General features: G+C 36.0%; 2 protein-coding genes across 16 annotated transcripts; one reads left to right on the top strand and one right to left on the bottom strand.

Moving 5' to 3' along the window:
• The first annotated feature begins 11,203 nt into the window (after positions 1-11,203).
• On the top strand, positions 11,204-21,079 carry LOC122309993 (glutamine--tRNA ligase-like). 15 transcript variants are annotated; one of them, XM_043123855.1, is made up of 21 exons: positions 11,204-11,546; positions 11,826-11,873; positions 12,270-12,341; positions 12,416-12,515; positions 12,869-12,964; positions 13,362-13,408; positions 13,533-13,634; positions 13,732-13,824; positions 14,694-14,846; positions 16,273-16,359; positions 16,824-16,993; positions 17,105-17,227; positions 17,747-17,876; positions 17,977-18,113; positions 18,212-18,311; positions 18,386-18,481; positions 18,838-18,938; positions 19,023-19,128; positions 19,266-19,355; positions 19,490-19,619; positions 20,653-21,079. In XM_043123855.1, exons 1-21 carry the CDS (start codon positions 11,409-11,411, stop codon positions 20,745-20,747), a joined length of 2,214 nt encoding a protein of 737 aa, XP_042979789.1. In that variant the 5' UTR covers positions 11,204-11,408; the 3' UTR covers positions 20,748-21,079. The 15 variants fall into 15 exon arrangements, with proteins under 15 accessions (XP_042979789.1, XP_042979788.1, XP_042979790.1 ...); XM_043123854.1 differs by having other exon boundaries at positions 13,347-13,408; XM_043123856.1 differs by having other exon boundaries at positions 11,205-11,546; positions 13,347-13,408; positions 17,105-17,203.
• A 3,312-nt stretch (positions 21,080-24,391) lies between these two features.
• LOC122309996 (MYB-like transcription factor EOBI) lies at positions 24,392-26,081 on the bottom strand. The gene is made up of 3 exons (XM_043123870.1): positions 25,709-26,081; positions 25,489-25,618; positions 24,392-25,338 (listed from the first exon to the last, which is right to left on the bottom strand). The coding sequence occupies exons 1-3, from the start codon at positions 25,857-25,859 to the stop codon at positions 24,708-24,710; spliced, it is 912 nt and encodes a 303-aa protein (XP_042979804.1). The 5' UTR covers positions 25,860-26,081; the 3' UTR covers positions 24,392-24,707.
• Between the last annotated feature and the right edge of the window lie 89 nt (positions 26,082-26,170).

Raw genomic sequence — 26,170 nt, 5'->3', positions numbered from 1 at the left:
CTATTTTACCGTTTATAGTGTATTTATTTTTTTATCATTTTCTTTTAAGTATTTTTTTAACATCCTTAGCTATTAAGAAAAAATTTTAAAAATATATAATTTTAGTGATAGTCACTTACTTAATCATTAAGTAAAAGAAATTTTTTTTTAAAAATTAAAAAAATTAAAAAAAGTGGTAAAAGGGTGGTAAAATAGTGGTAAGGCTATCATTATTCTATGAAGATACATAGGCCATTGTGTTAGACCCTCTAGAAAAGTTACCTCAGGACAAGTCTCGACACACTCACTGACATGTCTAGTCATCCCCCATGGTGAGCCAGCAGCATGCCATGGCAAGCCCACGAACCAGATCAGCCAGCCAGCGCCATGGCCCATGCCATGGGTCATTTTCAGCACCGGCTAGCACCAGTCAGGCCGTGGGTCTCACATGGGCCCCACGACCAGAATTTTATAAGTATTTTATTATTTTAATAAAATCATCTAGCATTTATATATTTCATTATTTCCTTGTTTTAGTACAACTAGGAATTAATTCCTTAGGCTAGTGTTACTAGGAATTAATTCCTTTCTAGGATTTATTTCCTTGTTCAAGCACCATTAGGACTCTCCCCTTGTAAGTCTATATAAAGGCCACCCTAGTCCCATCTTTCATTATCTTTTAACAAATTCCCTTTGTGGTTGGCTTATTTGCTCTTGAGATCTCCTTTGGTGCTTGGCACTTGGGCTATTTGGGTGCAACCCGTGTGAATCCCAAATAGAGATTCAACACCTTGACGTTTGTGGACGGGTGTTGCTTCATCTATCAATCTATGAGCAAGTTTGTTTCTCTTTTCCATTATTGAGTTTCAATCTTGTTATTTACTTGTTATTTGCATTACTCTTTTTGCACTTAACATTATATCACACGCCACATATCATCCCAACACACTAGATCTACTTTGCCAAGTAGATCTAGCCTTGTTGGATTATTCCCTTCATATTTCCTTCACTTCCATATCATTCCATCACCATATTATCATCCATATACCTTTCATAATCCTAGATCTAAACCCCTTTCATCATAAAACCCTAGATCTACACTAGATCTAGTGCCTCCATATTCCCTACCATAAACCCTAGCCTCCATAAGGATTTCCTATATTTTAGGAAACCTTAAACCCTAGCCTCACTTCCATAATTACCATAATACCACCTAAGGGGCGCCTACCATAGCCTAATCACACCATTCGGCCATCATCATACCATACCATACCATACCATCATCATACCATACCATACCATCATCATTTCATACACCATATCATCCCACCAAGATCCAATTCACAAACCACAAACACCCATCATCCATATTCACCAAATCTCATCACTCAAGTCTAGACTCAAGTAAGAAGGCAAGCAAGAAAGATAGGCTCATCGGTTATAGTTGGATGAAGCGGATTTAGATAACCATAGTGTTTAGGGACTAGACCGAGGTCCCTAACATTAATTGGTGCTTTCATTGAGAGGCTTGCCTCTTTTCATTGATAGTCTTGCCCATGTCATTGTGAGCATTGCTTTGCTCAGAGATCAAGAGAAGTCCTTACCATGCAAGAAAGTGCAAAGGGGCCCTAGAGGCCAAGTGGTTCCCATAGGGACCGAATTGAAGTGCTAGAAGGTCAAAGTACACGGATCCATAGCGTCCTTGATGAGGTCATGACTGTTTTGGCCGAATTAAGGATGGCCATGAATGTGAACAACCGGAACAATGAAGAGAATAGAAGGGCCATTGAAAGTTTGAAGAGAGAAAGGCATGAAGACTGTTGCCCAGATGATTAACACAAGAGGGGGGGTGAATTGAGTTGTATTTAAAAAAAATAACAATTATAAATCAAATATATAATATAAAAAATAAACAAAATATGAAATAACAATAAATATAAAGAGTAAGGGTAAGAGAGAAGCAAACTCAGTATGTTAACGAGATTCGGCCCCACTGCCTACGTCCTCGCCTCAAGTTACCCATTGAGGATTCCCAAATTCACTATTCAACCTCCTTCAGGTGGAGATAGAAACCTATTACACCTTTGAACAACACCGCTACAAAGGATCCGTGTAGAACACCCTCTACACTTGCAATGACCTTACACGTGGTGATTCAACTATTCCCCGTGTAGAATACTTTCTACACACACAAGGGTTATACACACCCTTTTTCTGATACAAGAGCTGATTGTGGGTAGGTTATCAGAAAACACTCCTCAATGAGTGAAATAAGAACAATACAGCGCAAACTATATCTCTCAAAATGAACAAGGATTAAGGCTCAATGCTTAGAGAAGAGAAAATGAAAGCTTTGAATGAATGTTGTATGCTCTTGGTGTTGTGAATGTGAAGCTCTCAAATGATCTATTTATAGGCATATGAGACTTCATATTCAAATTTAAAAAGATTCACATGTCAAAGACAACATCATTCACTTTTTCAAAAAATTCAAATAAAAGGTTCTTCTTTTTCAATTGTCAAAGACAACATCATTCACTTTTTCAAAAAAATCAAACCTAATCTTTTACTTTTGGCATATGACAAAATGAACACATTTTCCTTTTCAAAAAATTCAAACCTAATCTTTTACTTTTTGCATATGACAAAATGAGCACACTTTACTTTTCAAATTTTTCAAACAAAATCATCTACCTTTTGTATAAGTCTAAAAAAGCATCAATCACTTTTGAAAATATTCAAATAAAACATGCACATGTGAAAGATGACAATCAATCATCTTTAATATTTTCAAAGTTCAACCCTTTAATCAAGGCATGCACATACAAAAGATGACAATCAATCATCTTTCAAAATTTTCAAATTTAATTTTCAAAAATATTCATGCACATGTGGAAAATGTATTTTAATGCTTTATGATAAAATATTAATTTTGAGCATTAATCCTAATTTCGAATTTTGAAGAGATTTACAACATTACTCTATAATTTTAATGTGAACTTGTTCTCTTCTTGCTCATGCTTGTTTCCTTGATGTGCTTGACTCCATTGTGTAGACAACTTGAGCTTGAGACTTCTTTATTCTTTGAATTCATTTGTTATCATCAAAATCTATGTGTAAATATATAATTACACAAAACTTAAAATCTTGGGTTCAACAATCTCCCCCTTTTTGATGATGACAAATACTTGATAGAACCTGAAACCTGTATTAATACTTAAGCTCCCCCTGAGAATGTGCGTTAGATTTTCAAGCAAAAGTATAAATATAAATCCAAGCATATATAACAAGTTTAGCAATTTAAACAGTGTTAATGTTCTAGTCTAACACTTCTCCCCATTTTGGCATCATTAAAAAGGATCCGCAACAAGTAAATAGGCTGAAGAAAACGGTGCGTAAGTAGACACTATAGATAGTTGAAAAATGGAGCCGTCCGTGACCCGACAAGTGCTGCAAAGCCTCGAGGCCTAACTCTATGAATTTAATACGGCTGAAGATTTAAAAAATCGCCTGATGTTGTTGACAAACGGGATTGAAGGCTTCGAGTTTCTATAAAAAAATGATCATTTTTATCAATCGGCTGCCAAAAAATAATCGCTTCTTGACCTGAGTTCTGTTTTTCCACAAAGATAGAATGGCTGAGCAATTCTCTTCCACTAATGTTCCAGACTTGAATCAGGAACCCTTGACGCATCAATCATCAATCTTCTCTCCTGAGGCCGTCAATACCATGATAGGAGCAGTGAACCGTTTTCATCACAAAATGTTTCAATATTTTTATTAACAAACTCTTTTCCCCTATCACTTCGGATACTTGAAATAGTATAGCCATTTTCATTTTGAATTCTCTTGCATAACTTGGTAAAGGCATTATGTGCCTCATCTTTATGAGCAAGAAAGATGACCCAAGTATATTTAGAGAAATCATCAACAATAACAAATGCATAATATTTTCCTCCTAGACTTGCAACTCTATTTGGTCCAAAAAGATCCATGTGTATCAGTTGCAATGGTCTAGTAGTGGAAATATGTTTCTTAGTTTTAAAAGAAGTTTTTGTTTGTTTACCAAATTGACATGCATCACAAATTTTGTCTTTAAGAAAATATGTTTTTGGTAAACCTCTCACAAGATCATTTTTTGAAAGTTTGGAAATAAGTTCCATGTTGGCATGACCTAATCTTCTATGCCATAACCAACTAGTTTCATTTTGAGCTGAAAAGCAAATAGCATCTTGTGAGGTAATTTCTTCAAAATCAATTGTATAAACATTATTGTTTCTAAAAGCAATAAAACAAATATTACAATCATGATCATTCAAAATAATGCATTTATCCATTTTAAAAGTAACTGTAAATCCTTTATCACATAATTGACTTATGCTCAAAAGATTATGTTTTAAACCTTCAACAAGTAGAACATCTTCAATTATGAGAGAAGATTCATTACCAATTTTACCTATTCCCACAATCTTCCTTTTCGAGTTGTCTCCAAATGTCACGTGTCCTTCTTCTTTAGATTTAAGATCAAAGAACTTAGTCTTATCTCCCGTCATGTGTCTTGAACATCCACTATCTAAAAACCATTTGTTTTTGCTTGTGGAAGAGTTCATGCATACTTATAAAAACAATTAAAATGATTTTTCTTGGTACCCAAGTTCTTTGGGTCCTTTATTTATTAGTATTAGAAGAAACAAGATTTTTAGGTACCCATATGGCCCTAATAGTCATTGTATGATTTCTTCTAATAGGACAAGTATGATAATTATGACCATTTCTATTACAAAAATTGCAAATAGCATGTGACATATATGAAAAACTTGAATGATTATAATAATATCCTTTTTTGACAAAATTATTTTTATGAAAAGAATTTTGAATATTAGTCTTTGATGTAGAATGATTATCAAAGAAATTTTTATAAGGTTTATATTTTTGTTTTGGCATATATCCCAAACCTGCCTTGTCAAAAACACATCTTTGACTACTAAGAAATTTTTTAAAATTTCTTTTTCCATTCGTAGAGTTTTCAACAATATTTTCTAAATCGGTTTTCTTCTTATTCAATTCAAAATTTTCATCTTTCAAAATGATACTTTCTTTTCTTAAAATTTCAATTTCGTTTGTTAAAGAAGAATTTTTCTTTTTCAAAGCAGTATACTTGATACCCAATTTTTCAAATTCCTCATATACCTCTTTTAAAACATTTTGCAATTCTTCATATGAAGGATCTTCAATATTATCAAGATTTGTTACCTCAATGTCATCTTTAGCCATAAGACAAAGATTTGCTGATTCTTCATTACTTGCTTCACTATCTGAGCTACTTGAATCATCATCCCATGTAGCTTTCATTGCTTTCTTGCCCTTGTTTCGATCTTTCTTTAGCAGAGGACAATCTGGCTTGATATGACCAGGTTTATTGCATTTATAACAAATTAAAGTGTCATTTTTACCTGAATCTTTCTTGGAAAACTTTTTGAAGGATTTCCTCGGAGGAGTTCTATTTTTCTTCAAGAACCTCTGAATTCTTCTTGTTATCATCGCAACTTCTTCATCTTTATCTTCATTTTTCTCATCTTCATCACTTTCACTTTCATGAGGAATAGCTTTAAGTGTTAAGCTCTTCTTTGGCTTTCCTTCTTCTTCTCCTCTTTTCAATGTGTACTCATGGGTGATAAGTGACCCGATGATTTCATTGACTTCGAGTTTCTTGAGGTCTCTAGCTTCAAGAATCGCTGTCACTTTTGATTCCCAGCGTTTTGGTAGAGAGTTGAGAATTTTTCTTACTATCTCCACCTTGGAATAAACTTTGCCAAGAGTTGTCAAGCTGTTTATGATGTTAGTAAAACGAGTGTGCATATTAGAAATAGATTCATCATCATTCATCTTAAACATTTCATATTCATGAGTAAGAATATAAATTTTTGATTCCTTGACTTGCGAAGTTCCTTCATAAGTAACTTCCAAGTTATCCCAAATTTCTTTTGCCGTAGCACAAGTCATTATTCTATTAAACTCATTTCCATTGAGAGCATTAAATAATAAATTCATAGCAGTTAAATTCAAAGTATAAAGTCTATCGTCTTCACGATCAAACTCTTCTTCTTCCTTTTTGACCTTTACTCCATCAACCACTTTTGTTGGAATATAAGGTCCATTTACAATACATTTCCAGATTTCTCGACCTTGAGCCTGAAGGAATATTCTCATTCTAACTTTCCAGAATGAGTAATTATCTCCACAAAAGAGTGGAGGCTGACTGCTAAATTGACCTTCACCAAACGAAGCTGAAATGTTAGCCATAAGATCTTAACTCAAAAGATAGTTAGTCTTATAATAGAGCTCTTAGCTCTGATACCAATTGTTGCCCAGATGACTAACACAAGAGGGGGGGTGAATTGAGTTGTATTTAAAAAAAATAACAATTATAAATCAAATATATAATATAAAAAATAAACAAAATATGAAATAACAATAAATATAAAGAGTAAGGGTAAGAGAGAAGCAAACTCAGTATGTTAACGAGATTCGGCCCCACTGCCTACGTCCTCGCCTCAAGCTACCCCTTGAGGATTCCCAAATTCACTATTCAACCTCATTCAGGTGGAGATAGAAACCTATTACACCTTTGAACAACACCGCTACAAAGGATCCGTGTAGAACACCCTCTACACTTGCAATGACCTTACACGTGGTGATTCAACTATTCCCCGTGTAGAATATTTTCTACACACACAAGGGTTATACACACCATTTTTCTGATACAAGAGCTGATAGTGGGTAGGTTATCAGAAAACACTCCTCAATGAGTGAAATAAGAACAATACAGCGCAAACTATATCTCTCAAAATGAACAAGGATTAAGGCTCAATGCTTAGAGAAGAGAGAATGAAAGCTTTGAATGAATGTTGTATGCTCTTGGTGTTGTGAATGTGAAGCTCTCAAATGATCTATTTATAGGCATATGAGATTTCATATTCAAATTTAAAAAGATTCACATGTCAAAGACAACATCATTCACTTTTTCAAAAAATTCAAATAAAAGGTTCTTCTTTTTCAATTGTCAAAGACAACATCATTCACTTTTTCAAAAAAATCAAACCTAATCTTTTACTTTTGGCATATGACAAAATGAGCACATTTTCCTTTTCAAAAAATTCAAACCTAATCTTTTACTTTTTGCATATGACAAAATGAGCACACTTTACTTTTCAAATTTTTCAAACAAAATCATTTACCTTTTGTATAAGTCTAAAAAAGCATCAATCACTTTTGAAAATATTCAAATAAAACATGCACATGTGAAAGATGACAATCAATCATTTTTAATATTTTCAAAGTTCAACCCTTTAATCAAGGTATGCACATGCAAAAGATGACAATCAATCATCTTTCAAAATTTTCAAATTTAATTTTCAAAAATATTCATGCACATGTGGAAAATGTATTTTAATGCTTTATGATAAAATATTAATTTTGAGCATTAATCCTAATTTTGAATTTTGAAGAGATTTACAACATTACTCTATAATTTTAATGTGAACTTGTTCTCTTCTTGCTCATGCTTGTTTCCTTGATGTGCTTGACTCCATTGTGTAGACAACTTGAGCTTGAGACTTCTTTATTCTTTGAATTCATTTGTTATCATCAAAATCTATGTGTAAATATATAATTACACAAAACTTGAAATCTTAGGTTCAACAAAGACATAGAAAGAATTGAAAGGAGACTACCCGAAGGGCGTGGCCAAGGGCCACCACCTCAGCCCAATGAACCAAGGCACGATGCCTTTGTTGATGGGGTTGAGACAAGTGTTACCGAGTCCATGCAAGAGCCACAAAGAGGTGAGTTTCGAAGAGGTGGTCGTGTTGAGAATGACCATGTGGCGGTTGAGAGGTGGATCATGAATCCACTACATCGCACTAGATCCCCTAGTGTGAGAGAAGAACCACAAGATGTGAGATTTCAAGAGACACAAAGAGAAGAAGAGCATGAGGCCGCATATGCTCATGGGGGAGAGAGGCCTTACGACCGTGGAGAGCACCAAGAGAGAAGACGTCATCACCATGATAGAGATGGTGGACATTATGGGCGACGATATGATAATGAGTACCATGATGATAGAAGAGGAAACCAGCCTTATGACCGGGGACCCAAGAGACTAAAGGTGGACTTTCCTAAGTTCAATGGTGGAGATCCTTATGAATGGCTTGACAAGGTCGATCACTACTTTCACACTTATGAAGTACCAAGGAAAGAAAGAGTGTCAACGGCATGTTTTTACTTGGAAGGAAAAGCAAGCAAGTGGTGGAGGTGGATCCGGGACCAATATGAGAAGGAGATGAGAAGATTAGGTTGGACGGCTTTTGAAAAAGAGTTCCTCATGCAATTTGGGTCATCTCCTACCATTAACCACCATGATCAACTTGCCAAGTTGAGGCAAGAAGGTAAAGTGCATAGTTACATTGAAGAGTTTAGGCAACTACAAACTCTTGTGAGAGGGTGGTCTGAGGAGGCCCTTGTGGGCACATTTGTGGATGGGTTGAAGACTTGGATAACCAAGAAAGTTAAGTTGAAGCAACCCTCTAAAATTCAAGAAGCTATGAGGATGGCAAAGATCCTAGAAGAGAGCACTAATATGGAGAAACGTCAATCTAAGGAAATGGGAAGTAAGGTAACTACACCCTTGCAAACCAATGTTCCTTGGAAAGGCAAGGAGGAAACGGGGAATGCTTCTAAATCTAAGCCACTTGAAGTGAAGAAGCTTTCAAGAGAAGAGGTCCAAGATAGAATAAAGAAGGGTCTTTGTTTTAAGTGTAGAGAAAAATGGGGCATATGGCACAAATGTAGATTGGGGCAAGTATACATGTTGGTTGATGAGAGAAGTGAGGAAGAGGATAATGGTTATTTTGTGGAATCCTCTAGCCAAGAAAACAACCAAGAGGAGACCAAAGTGAACAAAAATTATGAGGAGGCCGAGTTGTCCCTTAATACTTTGATAGGGATGCAAAAACATACCTCCATGAGGGTAATGGCATGGAAAGGAACAATAGAAGTCCCTTTGTTGGTAGATAGTGGCTCCACACACAACTTCATCAACTCCACCCTTGCTGCCAAGGTTAGGTTGAATATGTTGCTATAGAGCCATTTGAGGTAAAGATGGCTAATGGGGACAAGATGAAATGTGAAGGGCTAGTGAAAGAAGTAAAAATAAATGTGCAAGGAGTGAGAGTAGTGGCAGATTTACACATACTTCCTTTGGTGGAGCTTGATATTGTATTGGGCAATCCATGGCTCAAGAGCCTTGGAAGGGTAGTGCTTGACTACAACAAAAGGACCATGGAATTCAAGCTAGGGTCCAAGAAGAATGTATGGGTAACTTTAGCATCCAATGAGGCCAAGTCGGGTAAGGCATCAATGTTAGAAAAGTTGGGCAAAGGAGGGGCACATTATTTTGCCATAGAGATAGCTAAGGAAGAGAATGAGAAGAGGGTATGAGCATTTTCAAATTTAATCCTTGAGGGCAAGGATGTTCTTGAAGGGAAGGGGAATGTTAGATCCTCTAGAAAAATTACCTCGGGACAAGCCTCGACACACTCACTGACATGCCTAGTCAGCCCCCATGGTGAGCCAGCAGCATGCTATGGCAAGCCCACGGACCAGACCAGCCAGCCCGCGCCATGGCCCATGCCATGGGCCATTTTCAGCACCGGCTAGCACCAGTCAGGCCATGGGGCCGATGTCAGCATTTTATTATTTTAATAAAATCATCTAGTATTTATATATTTCATTATTTCCTTATTTTAGTACAACTAGGAATTAATTCCTTAGGCTAGTGTTATTAGGAATTAATTCCTTTCTAGGATTTATTTCCTTGTTCAAGCACCATTAGGACTCTCCCCTTGTAAGTCTATATAAAGGCCACCCTAGTCTCATCTTTCATTATCTTTTGACAAATTCCCTTTGTGGTTGACTTATTTGTTCTTGAGATCTCCTTCGGTGCTTGGCACTTGGGCTATTTGGGTGCAACCCGTGTGAATCCCAAATAGAGATTCAACACCTTAACGTTTGTGGACGGGTGTTGCTTCATCTATCAATCTATGAGCAAGTTTGTTTCTCTTTTTCATTATTGAGTTTCAATCTTGTTATTTACTTGTTATTTGCATTATTCTTTTTGCACTTAACATTATATCACACGCCTCATATCATCCCAACACACTAGATCTACTTTGCCAAGTAGATTTAGCCTTGTTGGATTATTCCCTTCATATTTCCTTCACTTCCATATCATTCCATAACCATATTATCATCCATATACCTTTCATAATCCTAGATCTAAACCCCTTTCATCATAAAGCCCTAGATCTACACTAGATCTAGTGCCTCCATATTCCCTACCATAAACTCTAGCCTCCATAAGGATTTCCTATATTTTAGGAAACCTTAAACCCTAACCTCACTTCCATAATTACCATAATACCACCTAAGGGGCGCCTACCATAGCCTAATCACACCATTCGGCCATCATCATACCATACCATACCATCATCATACCATACCATACCATCATCCCATACACCATACCATCCCACCAATATCCAATTCACAAACCACAAACACCCATCATCCATATTCACCAAATCTCATCACTCAAGTCTAGACTCAAGTAAGAAGGCAAGCAAGAAAGATAGGCTCATCGGTCATAGTTGAGTGAAGCGGATCTAGATAACCATAGTGTTTAGAGACTAGACCGAGATCCCTAACACATTATCAATGCTCTAAACGCTTAATTGAGAAAAGAAGTGCATACCGCGTTGACCGGCTTGCCCGTTGCGTTGGAAAGGAATTGGGTTTACAAAAAAATGCATTGCTTGGGAGTGGGACACAAGAGGACCCAAGCCTGCTCGGTCAAAGCAAATATTCAAGCAAGCAAATATAGATGAGAAATTATATCTATAGTTATAAAATATCTAAATCTCATGTATTTTTTTTTTATTGAAAAGGATAATTTTACATATAATTATAAAATATATAAATATTATATAATTATTTAAAAAATAAAATTATTATTAAAATATTATTTTTTATATAAATTTTATATTTGAATTATGCAATAATTACATAATTTATGATTATAAATATCTTTTATTATGCATAAAATTTCTATATTATAATACTGTACGTTCCATTACTTAATATATTTCCTCCTATTTTCCAAATTTGTCGAGGAAGAAGAAACTTCGAAATAAATTCCTCGCTCGGCCCATAGAATCTATCTATACCATAACGGCTGTAACTAACACTCCCCCCTCTCAAGATTCTCTTTCTGATCTTTAGGGTTTTTCTGATTTTCCCAACACGCTCCAGTTTCAGAATTTAGACACGAGATTTTGGACTGTCCGTAGGTTCGTTACTTTCTGCGAAGAAAAATGCCGGTGAAGGACGAGAGCCCTGACAAGGAGAAGTACTTAGACTTGTTTCTGAAGATCGGATTGGACGAACGAACCGCGCGAAACACCGTCGCCAACAGCAAGGTTACGGCCAATCTGGTTTCTGTTATTCACAAGGTATTCGATCCTCCACTTCCACGTGCTCGGAACTTATTTGCTTGTTGTTAAAAGCTTCTGTCTCCATCTGTTTTTGTTGCCGATAAAATCTGGGGAAATGATTACCGTCTTCCAGCCATTGTTTTCGACTTTAGTGTGTTTTATCTTAATGCGTTTTGTTCTCAACCAAACGGATCCTTCAATGTTTCGATTGCTTCTGTTATTTTCTATTCCGGAATCTATATGATCACTTGATCTATTCACGTCTCCTTCACAAACTATCGAATTTGTGGGTTTCAGGCTGTCACCGAGGGATGCAGGCGGACTGTTGGAAATCTCCTATACACGGTAATATAAATGTTGAAGCAATGATTTTCACTCTCCATGTTTTGGCCAAAATATATTTTCCAAGTTTTTATCTTGGTTGCTGAATTATAATGTCTCGTAAAATAATAACTCTTTGCAAGATCGCTCTTTCCACCACACCCCCCCCCCCCCCCCCCCCCCCCCCCACAAATAAAAGTGGTCCTGAATTATGTTTCAGATTCCAATTTCCTTTTTGAAATATCAGTTGTGTCAATTTAGTACTTGTAGTTCTAAAAATTGGACTATTATTTTTATTATATGTAAACGAAATAAATTTTTTGATAAGTAAAAATTGGACTATGATTTGCCCCCAATTAACTTCCATCAACACCGGTACTAGCAATCTTTGACTTATTGCTGAGATCCTATGCGTGACAGGTTGCTAAAAAATATCCAGCAAATGCCCTTGTGCATCGCCCAACCTTGCTGCAATACATTGTTTCGTCAAAGGTTTGCCGCTGAATTGTGTCTAAAACATCAATCATGAGTTTGGATTTTATTTTTACACACTTTCTGTTTCACAGATTAAAACTACGGCTCAGTTAGAAGCGGGTCTTTCATTTTTTGTAGCTACTGCATCAGATGATTTTAAGTTGGATGCACTCGAAGAAGCATGTGGGGTTGGTACAATAAAAAGAGCATCTTTTTGACACGTTTTCAGTGTTTAGGATGTTCTTTGCCTTGTTCTTAGTGTTTCTTTATCCCAGATTCGATGCATCAAGTCTGAACATTGGGTTCGTATTCATTTGTTTACTCTCCTGGGTCTCATTCTTTTTTTTTTTTTTAATATATATATATATATATATATATTTATTGTTTACCCTAATTTGAGTGCGATAAGGTAGTCTTTTTTATTTATTTTTGATAAGTAACTGTGATAAGGTAGTCTTATCATCGTCATCATTATTTTTATTGTCTGTGGATGTTTGTTCCTTCTTCTTTGTAGATGTTAATAACTTCATTGGATTTTCAACCAGGTGTTGAGGTTTCAGCAGAAGATATTGAACAAGCTGTTAATGATGTTTTTGAAGAGAATAAGAATTTGATTTTGGAGAAACGATATCGAACTAATGGTTAGTGATTCATTCTTAGGAAATTGCTAGTAATTTATTTATGTACTTTGATAGTGTGGTGTCATTATTACATGGATAGCTGTAAACAATATTACAATTGTTCTGGATCATTGTGTAAACATTTGGTTGGCTGTATGTATGGGAGGACTGCAGGGGTGTCATTCTCCATTTGCTTGTGTGTACATGCATTACTGGTAGCCTTTATTTATTTGTCCCACCCTCCAGTTCAAGCTGCACCATTTTATTATTTCCTTCATCATAACATATTATATTCTATATGGTCATTCAAAATTTGTGCCTACTTGTATTCATTGTTGTAAACACTTGACCTATCCCCTTTATGCTACACCATTACTATTTTTTTTTTTTTTTTTGTCTCGAGTTGGTGAATTATTAGGTCACGTTCGGAAGAGGCACCCATGGGCTGATCTGAAGAGCCTCAAGGTATTATTCTTTTTATTGTATTAGAACTTTTTTAAGAGGTGGATGAAGTTTGAGAAGTTATCAAATTATTTTAATTTAAATGTCACTAAGACTATTTTTCTTGGCTTGTTTACCCTCGTTGCAGCAATTTGTTGATGCAAAATTTTATGATCTACTTGGTGAAAGGACAGCAGCTGATAATGAAAAGACTTCCAAGAAGAAGAAAGATAACCCCGCTGAAGTAGAGGTGATGATGTTGGCAAGTTGTTGCTTTTTTCTTTTTCAAATTTCCTGCTCCCTTTTGTGATGACTGATAGTTTTCTCTTTCCTTCATGCTTATGTAGGTTAAAACAGTTGCCGTTGTTTCTCCAGAACAGCAATCTGAAGAAGAACTTAATCCATTTTTGATATTTCCTCGACCACAGGAAAATTTCAAGGTGTGTTATTGCTTGTTTTTTATTTATCTTGTGATCCTTTTTATCAATGTTCATATTTGCTGCTTATGACTTCTTTTTTTGACGATTTTTCAACCACTTAACATTCATGTGTTTAAAATACAAAGCCTTGTTGTTTCCTGGCCCCATAATGTTTTTGTTCATGCTGATCTTCTCCTTTACCCGTATTTGTCATCTTATTTGTTTTGGTGATTTGATCCCGAATAGAAGGAAGAGATCTTCAGAAAGAGGGTTTTTATGATGGAACAATATAAAATCAGGATGTGGTGTAGAAGGGGCTTTTACACCCTCCAATTAAAAGTTGCCACATCAGGTTTTTCATCATAACTAAGATACTCACCCACACAATCAAAACTTTTATTTATTTTTTGTTTCTAAAACAATTAATGGTGGCTTATGACCAACTCTGGTGACCTTTAGGGTTGGCAGCCGGAATAGTGATTAAAATTTGTCTTAAAAATAACTAGCATCGGGGTTTATAAGAGTGTAAGGTTCATATTTTAGGACTTATCAGAAAAGGGTTCATATTTTAGGGTCTTAGAATTTCGTTTTATTAAAATTTAATTCGGTGTGGTTTAGTTCATTACAGAATTGGTAGAATCATGATGTGGTGGTGTGTGATTGGAGGTTGCAAAAGCCATTTTTACACCACAACCTGACCAAAGATGCACCTATTTATGGTCTGATAAAGTATCAAACTTATTTAAATGTTCCTGCTATTCTATATTATCTTGCAAAAGGGTGCTCGGCCTGCGGGATTTGATGCTATCTTTCTATACAAAGCATATCTGCAGTTCAGAAGAACTGCAGAAGAATTTTATAAGATATATTATAATTCTCCTGCTTTTCAGGTGCACACTGAAGTATTTTTCAGTGATGGCTCTGTCCTTAGGTGTTGCAATACAAAGGAACTGCTCGAAAAACACTTGAACGCAACGGGAGGGAAAGTTTTAACTCGCTTTCCTCCTGAACCAAATGGTTATTTGCATATTGGTCATGCCAAGGTAAATAATGCAGTTATATATTTAAGTGGGATTAACTTTTTTGTCAACAGTGTGCCTACCTAAGTGGGGCAGTAGAGTTGTATTTCAGGCTTTGCCATTCTTTGATCAATAAAATTGTTTATTTATCAAAAAAAAAAAAACTTTTTTTGTCAACCATGGCTGTTTCTTATTCCAGTTATTTAATGGTTACTCAGGCAATGTTTATTGACTTTGGCCTTGCAAAAGATAGATCTGGAGGATGCTACCTTAGGTTAGAATTTCACATTTTTACTTCTTTGGTACTCCCTCTGTCCTGCAAAAATAGTCCATTTGTCAAAAGCACAAGTTTTGAAGTAATTTCATTATTTGTAATTTGCAACGAAACATCTCTCTGAAGAAAATATGTCAAAGTTTGTTATAAAAATATATATATATATATATGTCAAGTATATCCTTCACTTTTGAGCATGGAGAAAAAGAATGTAAGAAAGTTAATGCTGACTTTTTTATGGGGTGGTGGTGCTTTAAATATTTTCCTTCTTTTTGTTCGTAGAATGTCCATGTTGAGGTCACCTTTGTGTTTTTAACATTTCCAATCCAGTTTTATGGCTTGATGTTTCTAGTGCACAATCTTGGTTTCCAACATCTGTGTTTTGTGTCTTTCATGCCATATAATTTATTTGACTGATCGAAAAAAAAAAAAATCATGGTAATAGGCATTGAGTGACATTCTGTCCTCAAATACCCCTGTCTAGCACGTTTTGGTCATGCAAATTATAGATGGTACATTTTTCATTTATCAGAGGTTACAGTTTTATACAACTTCAAGCATTTGTGAAAGCTGCTGCTAGTCGTTGATATATGTAATCTGGGTTGGTTCTCTTTTTACATGGTAGAATAGGATTCACAAGATATGATTTGTCAGGCAGTTATGGCTGAATACTGGCTCCTCCTTTGAAGATTTTTGTGTGTCTCTATGTGCACAGCATAATACTGATAGATGACTGAAAACCTATAATCTTGAACTGAAAAGAAATTCAATTGATTCCCTTAAAAAACTGAAAAGATTGCTGCTCGTGCTTGTTAACATGTTAGAAGATTATTTTTGGGCTTATTGTTTGTTACAATATAATTTAGTCTCCCTTTGAATTTTTCATATGCTCTTTATCCACTGAAAAAAGGTAATGAAATTTCCTGCTAAAACATAGAAAAAAGAAGAAAAAAAATTCCTACTCCCCAAGTTCGAGATTGATACCTGATTTGTGGCACTATCAGGTGTGATGACACAAATACCCAAGCTGAGAAGAAAGAATATATTAATCATATAGAATAAATTGTCCATTGGATTGGTTGGGAGCCCTTGAAGGTATTGTAGCTGCTACATTGATGGCAAATCCTTTGATCTGGTGCTCTTGGTTTTCACACCATGTTTTTTCAACTTTTGCAGATAACTTACACCAGTGATTATTTTCAAGAGTTGTACAATTTAGCCGTGGAGCTCATACGAAGGGGTCGTGCATACGTTGATCATCAGGTTGCTGTTTGGTAATTGTAGAAAATATTAATGGTCTGGAAATTTCAAACATTATTTAAATATTTGGTTGCTGTGAATTAGCTCCGACTCAATGGTTTGGTTCAGTGCTGCTTCCCAGGACTCATTCAACCCCGCTATTGATTTTTTTGCAATGCGTTGCATGACTTGATGCATGAAATGGAGTTATGTATAGCAAGATGGACTCTTGACTACCTTGCGTTGGTGGTGGATGAAGAGTTGTAACCAAGGCTTTCTTTTTTTTTTCTTTTTTTTTCTTTTTTTTTTTATTGGGCAGCCAAGGCTGCTGTTGAGTTCTATTGTTTTGTGTTTTCTTTAATGGAATTTAATTAGGTGAAAGAACAACAAAAGCAGAATCTGACCTAGGCCTTTTTAGATTGCAATCATGTGATTATTTTCTTAACCAATCTTGAGAAAGGTACTGACTTTGTAAATATTTGTTTTAGACACCTGACGAGATAAAGGAGTACAGAGAAAAAAAGATGAACAGTCCTTGGAGGGACAGACCTGTTGCAGAATCATTGAAACTTTTTGATGATATGAGAAAAGGCCTTATTGAAGAAGGGAAAGCGACATTGAGGATGAAGCAAGACATGCAGAATGATAATTATAATATGTATGATCTTATTGCTTATTGTATCAAGGCAAGTGTGTACAACTAAATGTCTTTGATTATCAAATTTATGGAAATCATCACATTCAGTGTTGCTTTTTTTTATTTCTTCAGTTTACTCCTCATCCACATGCCGGAGACAAGTGGTTTATCTATCCCAGTTATGATTATGCTCACTGCATTGTGGATTCTCTTGAGAATATTACACATTCGATATGTTGTTTTTGCCTTTGATAGGTATTACTATCTGAATCCTTTATAGATCGAATTTAAGATTTTTCTCTGCTGGAAAATTTATGTAAGGAACTTGTCTTGCATTTTAAGATAACTAAGAATTGTGAAACATCCTTCAGGGAGTTGGGTAAGAAATGATGGGTTATTTCGATTTTGTATTAGTGATCCAAGAACAAATTTGATTGCTTGTTAAATAATATGAAAATCCTAGGGTAAATCAACTCTTGTAGTCATGTTACTTTATGTGTTGGTAAGTGGGGTTTATGCTGTTGATCTGAAAACACTGTTGTTAATTTTTCTTAATCGAGGACAGGAAACATCATTAACAATAAAACGTGGACAGGAAGCCATGCATAAATGTTTTTAAAAAAAACTTTTCCTGCATTTTATCAATTCTGAATGTTTTCATGACTTGGATGATTCTTTTTTTTTGTAAGAATGGTACTTGATTGTCATCAAACTGTTTATTTATTATGTAAAGTGTATCAACTCTGTTAGTCAGCTTTTGGATATTTTATGCAGCTTTGTTCACTTATTTGAGACACGCCCTGCTTCATACTATTGGCTATTACATGCGCTGAGCCTTTACCAACCATATGTATGGGAATATTCACGACTTAATGTTACTAACACGGTGATGTCTAAGCGGAAGGTGAGCGAAAACATATTTCTGTTGAAGCCTTAATGATGGGCTCTCTTATCGTGCTTGATGAGTATTTCCTATAATAATTGAATATGGTATACACTTGCAGCTAAATCGATTGGTGACAGACAAGTGGGTTGATGGTTGGGATGACCCTTGCCTTATGACACTAGCTGGTTTGCGTCGTAGAGGTGTGACTTCAACGTCAATTAATGCTTTTGTTCGAGGAGTTGGGATCACTAGAAGGTTTGATATATGCTTTCTGGGTTTACTTTAAATCATACAAAATATGTAATATTTAATGTGTCCTTATTATCATAAATATGCTGTTTCATATACAACAGTGATAATAGTACAATAAATTTGGATCGCCTTGAGTATCACATAAGAGAAGAACTAAACAAAACGGTGCCTCGTGCAATGGTCGTGCTACATCCGCTGAAGGTTTGTTTATTGTTTTGCATACTTTTCTGGAATGTCTTAGCTCAGGATACAACTGATCCTTTCTGTGTTTCAAGGTTGTTATCACAAACCTAGAAGCTGGCTCAATAATAGATCTTGATGTAAAGAAATGGCCCGAAGCCCAATCAGACGATGCATCTGCTTTTTACAAGGTGACCTTGTATTCTTTTAAGACTTAAAATTATAGTTCTGTTTTCAGAGAGTAGTACGCTTCTATATAATATTTGAACAATCAGCAAGGCAACTTAACATTATTTGCCGTCAATCAGCTTTGGGACAAGAGTACATGGCTCATTGTGATAGTTGTTCAATTGATCTTAATACCATCATATATGCTTGGTCTTCAAATACCTTCAACGCATATGAATTAAGAGAACCTTGCTCTCTTTACAAATGTATTAGATTTTTTATTATAATTGCCAAGTATATATTAATTCAGAATTAATTTTCCTCCAAATTTCAGCTTATAATCTTATCCTGGTTGTGCTTTTTACTGCTTCTGTTGTAGGTTCCATTTTCCAATACTGTGTACATTGAACATTCTGATTTTCGAATGAAAGATTCCAAGGATTACTATGGACTTGCTCCTGGTAAATCTGTCCTGCTCAGGTATGTATAAATTGCAAGTTTCTATCTTCAGTCAGATTGAGCAGATCTGGGCTCAATACTGAGATTACTTTTTTGTTGGTGCAGATATGCATTTCCGATAAAGTGCACTGAAGTTATCCTATCTGATGATAAGGAAACTATTCTAGAGATCCGGGCTGAGTATGATCCCTCTAAGAAGACAAAGCCTAAGGTTCATTGTTGTGCTGTATTTGCCTTGTAATCATGGACTTTTTTGAGCACTCCAAAACTAAAATTGGTGCTTTTTGTTCAATATTTGTCCTAATTTATTACCTACCATTTTTTTTTATAAATTTATATTTTATGTAGGGTGTTCTTCATTGGGTGGCTGAACCTTCCCCTGGGGTTGATCCACTCAGGGTGGAAGTCAGATTGTTTGACAAATTGTTCCTTTCGGAGGTTGGCAAACATCTATTATCCATGCTGTCTTCCATCCCCCCCCCCCCCCCCCCTTCTCTCTCTCTCTCTCTCCCCCTCTGCTTTAATTTTGAAGATATAATGAGTTCTTATTTGTGTTCTTATTATTGAATCAGAATCCAGCTGAACTTGATGATTGGCTTGCTGATCTGAACCCTCAGTCCAAAGTGGTGATTTCCAGTGCATATGCTGTACCCTTACTGAAAAATGCTGCAGTTGGAGACAGATTCCAGTTCGAAAGGCTTGGTAGAGTCCAGAAACTTTTTATTATAGTTTGTATATTGGATAGCCTAATTGTGAAATATAAACTAAGGTCTCGTTTGGTACATGGAATGTGCATTTCTGTTCTTTTGTTTGGCAACAACAGATGATATCTTGGTTGGAATTAGATCAAAATTCCTAAATATCATAGCCCCAATTTATTTCCAAAACAAACGGCCCATTGATTTTCTAGCCTAAAAAGTAGAAAATATTTAAATGAATGGTCTCCGGAGTGGTTGGACCCACCCCGGTGGGTTTGTGTGGGTGATCGGGCACCCTTGACGATTTTTATTTTTAAAAAAATTAATTTCTGAAAAAATAGAGGTTTTTTTAGAACTATTCCCATACCCTGGGAATAGCCATTCCACGCCTAAGAGCCCAAAACTATGGATCTATTCCATTCAGGGGTCTATTATTTGTACCCAAAAGCGCACATTGCGTGGGACATAGACCCATTTTTAGATCAAGTTCTAACCTAACTCACCTTGGTAAAAACTCCTATTGTTCATTGCTGATGGAATAAATTTGATCTGAATTTCAATTTTCCAGAGCTTGTGAGGAGACATTATTAAGTTGATCTTTTTCTTCCAAATTTTATCTGGCTAGTGTTATCATTTACCTGTTGTTGTTTATTTATTCATTAGAATTCCTATAAAGCCAGATCAATGAAGTGATACAGTATACTAAAGCCGCTGCAACGTCTCTTTTAGTTTTATGTCCTTAAAGTTGGCATTTAATCACAAACTTTTTCTTATTGCTATGGCAGTCACACTTAGATGGCAGACTATATCATCCCCCATTTGGGTTTTATGCATATAATTGGCTTCCACCACACATGTATTGTTGTCTATGCCACTAATTGTAGCTTATTTGTGTCAGTTCTCTTCTAAGTGAATATCATTTGGGTTTTATGGATATAAATAGCTTCCACCATTGTCTAGCCATATTTCTTGAGTGAATATGTTTCTGCGTCATTTTTTGGTATTTGATTGTATGCGTTTTCTACCTGCAATTCCAGGCTTTTTTGTGCTTGATAGAGATTCCACTCCTGAAAAGCTTGTCTTCAATAGAACAGTCACATTAAGAGACAGCTATAGTAAGGGTGGGAAGTAGGTCCGTGCCCTGAGAAACTGCAAGTAAAATACAATTTTGCAAGCGGGAGCTACCATCTTGCAACTTGCGAGTATTTTGTGCAGGTCAAGTGAAAGAGGAAAAAAGGTGCTTTGTCATGTGTATAATGCTCAACTATTTATTCATTACAAACTACAAATACGTTATACATCCTGCTTAGTGAGTTGTATGCAACTTTAATCCCGTGCATTGTATATGGGGAAAATCTTTGGAAATGTCATGTCGAAGTTCTGTAATCCTTTATATTTGTGCTGTTTCCTTGTAGAACTCTCTGTTTATATATAAAACGGGTCATGAAGCTTTTCACCTGCCAACATGATGCATGCATTTGATGTCAGTATTTATATAATATTGACTTTCTTGCTTCCTTTTCATATGCGTATGATTCATAATTTTTCTTTTTATTTGAACCGGCAGTGGTGCTTTATTCTGGAAGAGTGAAAGTGGCTGCTGTCTTTCATTCATTCCTTCTTTTTTTTTCCATCTCTTTTTTTAGTTTATTTTTCTTGATCTTCCACTAGAAATTGTTATTTTGTTTTGATTTCATTAGTATACAAACGATCCTGCAAGTTCCTCACATTTTGAAGTCCACTTGATATGTATAAAACACATTACATTTGCCTTTATTTTCTCCAAAGGGAAAAAGGAAAGAAAGAAGAGAAGCAATTATGTAAATTCCCCTTATCTTGTGATACAACCTGTCAAGGACTGGGTATAAGCAGGAGAGTTAGATATTCTGAATTGGATCCACACAAAATGGTTATTTAAATTACCTTACACATGATTCTTCCCGGAAGGATAATGCATTCGAGATTTACCCTGTGGGGATAGGTCCGATGGGCACTGCTTTGGTAAGATGTGATAAAGCATCCAAATTGAATTCTTGTTTTTTTCTAAGGCTGTGAAATTGAATTCACTCGTCACTTCGTTATGCTATTACATCAAATGGGTACCTTTCCCCAACCTTTAATCCCTCTGGTTACTCTTTGTTTTTTCTGTGGTAGAACTTGATCTCAAATCTAGACTAGATGAAAAGAATTCAGGAATTGATTTGTCCAACGTTCATAAACTTTCCAAGTGGAACAGTAAAAAGGAAACATCCTTAAATTGATGACAAATGAGAGAAGCCATCGTACTGCCGGTGCTGTCACTATGAAATTATTTAGAAATTTAGTGCCTTTCACTTCAAGGGACCCACTTCCACGTAAAATAAAAAAAGGGTGCACTTTTTTCATCATAAGATCTGTAACTTCATTCTCTTTAAACTCCCAATCATGATAAGATACAAGGAAGTGCTTCTCATATTTGTGCAGTATCTTCAAGTGACTTAACATTGTGAGGTTAGTACTCATATCACTTTTAGGACTCAGAAATAGGAATGTACTCAAAATAATCACTCATATCAAGCTTATACATGTAAATTAGACTTGACATAACATAGACAATCCACATACATCATGAAATCATTAGGCCTCACAGTCCAAATCTTTGACTTGGGATACCCTGTGGGTGTCTGGAAGTTATGGGATTGGATGGCCAATAAGGGAGGCCGAGAACACTTCTCTCAAGCAAGAAAAACAAAAAGACTTTTTCTTTTTGTGAGAGTTTAGTCTCTTCACGCTTATATGAAAGATTGATGGATTTGATATTGAAATGTACTGAAAGGATGGGAATCTAATCTGTTGTGCCTAATCTATCTCCATCCATCTCGCTTTCTTCTAGGTTCCAGCTCAGGATAGAAACTTAGAGCACAACTTGGCGCATGTTGAGTTGCCACTTTTTTTCTCCCATGGAAAAGCTACCCTTATGGCCCTGATCTGACAACGGGGAGCAAGGAAGAAAATTTTCGTAAACGTACGTCAAAGCTGGTTAATATACCATTCTGTCATGCACGATTGGCGGCTGTAAATAAGCCAGATTGGAGTATAAACTCCATCCCAACGACGTATTAGTCTTGATATTGAGATGTTGAAATTTATATCAAATTTACATTGGCTCGTACGTTGAGCAACGTAAACTGTTTTTTCATTCTTTCTTCCATAAATCAATGAGAGGATTACTATGGGAAGTTATACTAATGAGTAATGATGTTGCGAGTGCTATTTCCTTCAACGGATGAAAAATAGGATGCCATAGTTAAGCCACAGGGCTGGGCTGGTCAAAATTAGGTGGTGAAAACGATATGGCACTTTGACATTTTCTAAGATTTTTGGCTTCAACTATTTGTGAGCAGGGGGTTTATCAAATCATTTGTCTTCCTAGTCGTGGTCATGTCCCTGGCAATCTTTTGAACCTTTGTTTTTTTCCCCGTGCCAGAGAGAACAAAGTTCACAGCACTTCGATCCCTAGATTCACCCACCTCAGATTTGTCGTTATTCGGTTAAATTACTTTTCTTCCTTGAATTCTATTAAGTGAACTTAGTTATTATCATGATCAAGTGAACCTGTTCACTAAGCCAAGACTCATGAATAGACTAGTCAAAGTTAGCCAACAAGACCAAGTGATGTCTCCAGTGACAAGCACGAGTTGTTTCTACATCTTTTAGGGCGGTCCTGTTAAAAGAATGATATTTATGCTTTCATTTGCAAAGTTTTTTAAGAAATTAACACACATTTGGGTTTTGAGAACTTGTCATGTTGAAATTGACTTGAACTTTATATAATTCTTTTTGCTATTTGTTTTGCTTGCAGTAGTACTTCCTTCTCATCTCTGTTCGCGGACTCGATCATTGAAATCACTCACCCTAATGCATCAACAGCTGTCATCAAGAATAGTGTGTTTCAACTTTCAAAAACTACTTGTTTCTTAACCCATTTTTAAACGTTTTCTGAAAACTTATAAAAGAATTAATGGCTACGAACCCAGCTTACTTCTGTGGTAGATCATATGTAGAAAGGAGGTGGAAAAAGTTGGTTTATGTTAGACTTAAGTCACACTGTAACATGCCCTTTTTATGAGTTTATATTAATTGGATTTGTCTGTGGGCATCAGTCATGCATATGGATTCAAAATCACTCTTGAAGAATACAAATATGGAGTAGCTACGCTCGCGGGTGGGGATGTTTTTCTTATTATGCATGCAGGCTTCAACATGCATTTTAGACCAAAACTGGCCGGGATGATGGGTATGGGGTCAAATTACTAGACTTCTCTTACTTACAAGCCAATATATAACCAGGCCGTTATGTAATCTTCAAGCATGTCCATGTAAGACACAATTCTCTTTCTTTGTTACTTTTCATCATCCATCTGAAAAAAGAAAGTTTGAAACTACCTTTAGAAAGTGACTGCTGATGATTTGGTCTGCTACAATTTTTTTTGGGTGGATTTTGCCGCTATAAGCTCATTATATTCAAGCTTGTGTACTCGAATATTTTCAAGAAGAGTAGCATTTTCCGACCACTTCATGCTTACACCTTCACCACATTCACCGTCCTTTCCTATGAAACATGTACGTATATTACAAGTGCCCACCACAACTAGATGTGACTCCACCTATCTTCTCTATTGGTGCAACTTCCTCTTAGATCCTTTCATTGATTGACTACATAGTTGGTATCCCATATTGGTTCTTCACTATAGTGGTCAAGTTGCAAATAATTTCGGTTACTTGTTGAAAAGGCACTGATAGCAAACCGACAAAAATAGATACATTTGCTTCATCTACTTACAGTATTGTCCAACTCTTAGAAACTCTGGTACAGTATCACTCACTACATAACTATGCTATGCACCAGTTAAAATTCAAATTGGCTGTAGATTCTTAGTTACATAAAACATACTTAAACTTATAATATCGGAGTAGTTGAGTTACATCAAGTTCTAATCCCTATTCGGATTAGCATAATTAGAACTGGATTGTGATTACTGATGGGTCGAGCCTCACATAATAACGAGATCACCCAAGATGCTCCTCTCATCTGTAAACCTTTAACTGTTTGTTACATATCATTCATGTTCCATAAAGAATCTGCCATGTCATCAGACAGCCAATCACCACCTGCCATATGGCAATCCAACAGAGAGTTCTCATAGATGCCCATTGCGGACATGGGGTCCAGGATGAGAGTCTCCATGTCATAGCTTCTGCTGTCTATGATGTAAGAATCAGTTAAGTTTGTATGGTTGTAGATTGTGTTGCCAAAGGCATGGATAGTATCTGCTGCCTGTACTGGAACTTGAGGCTCTTCTGAAATTTTCATGGAATCTGAGGTATAAATAGTTTGGTTTGTGATAGAACATGAGTTTTCATTGGGATAATTCAAAGTCGGTATCGGCTTGCTTGGTGTAGGAGATGAGGGTGAAAGCGAAGCAGCTGTTGGATTGGGTGATAGAGGAGCTGAAGAATTCTGGGAATTCATGGATGTCAATGAAGAATTAGAAGTAGGGGACGACGTTTGCTCCATCTTCTGTAGCAATCTTGGCATCCAAAAACACTTAACTGCATCAAGAAACCTCTTGCTATTAGACTCAATATTAAGTTGCCGAGCCTGTTTTTGCACCCTTGTTCTCCAATAGTTCTTGATTTCATTGTCTGTTCTTCCAGGTAGATGTTGTGCAATCTTTGACCACCTAGGTTTTTCAAACAAACAGATATGGAAAACGCTGAGTTATTCATGAATTAACAAAAATTGTAAAAACAATAGCACGATCAACCAAAAAGTCTTCTCAATACAAAGCAGTCCAGAATACTTTGGGAAGATGATATATGCAGAAATTCACCTATTACCCCACTTGGAGTGGAGTTCAAGGATCAAGAGCTGTTCTTGTGGAGTAAGGTTCCCACGCTTAATATCAGGTTTCAAGTAATTCAGCCATCTCAATCTACAACTTTTTCCAGTCCTCTTCAGTCCTGAAAGTGAATAAAAACGTTAACCCAATTCAAGCAAAGAAAAGAATAAGCTATATCTTATTCATGTGTTAAATAATATATGTTCTTTACCTGCATATTTAGCTAATAGATTCCAACGACCTTCGCCATGGCAAGCAATGTAGTGGATGAGAGTACTGTCTTCTTCAAGAGTCCAGGGACCTTTCCTTAGCTCCATATTTTCTTCATTAGGATTACGAACTTTCTTTGTGCCAGCAGGCATGGCTGCTCTCCTTTTGTTTGTTTGTATGTGTCCCTCTCTTCTGTATCTGTGTGTGTTATGCGTGCGTGTAAGAGAGTACTAGGGGGGGAGGGAGTTATGTGCAAAGTTTCCCTTTTCTTCCCCTTTACGGTGTTTCAGTTGGATTTATTAAAGTAAAAGCACAAGAAGCCACAGATTTATAGAATCCAACAGGTTTAAACTACACCTTGGAATTTAGAAAAGTAATCCCCAATTATAAGTTTTTCCCACATGCTCTTCCCTTTTAGAGTTGCTGATTGTAAGATCGGTCCTACCTATATATTATCCCTAGG

The sequence above is a fragment of the Carya illinoinensis genome, chromosome 5, assembly GCF_018687715.1.
Source record: "Carya illinoinensis cultivar Pawnee chromosome 5, C.illinoinensisPawnee_v1, whole genome shotgun sequence".
Classification (NCBI taxonomy): Eukaryota; Viridiplantae; Streptophyta; class Magnoliopsida; order Fagales; family Juglandaceae; genus Carya; species Carya illinoinensis.
Note: the sequence above shows the minus strand (reverse complement) of the source record. Positions and strands in the feature narration are given on the sequence as shown.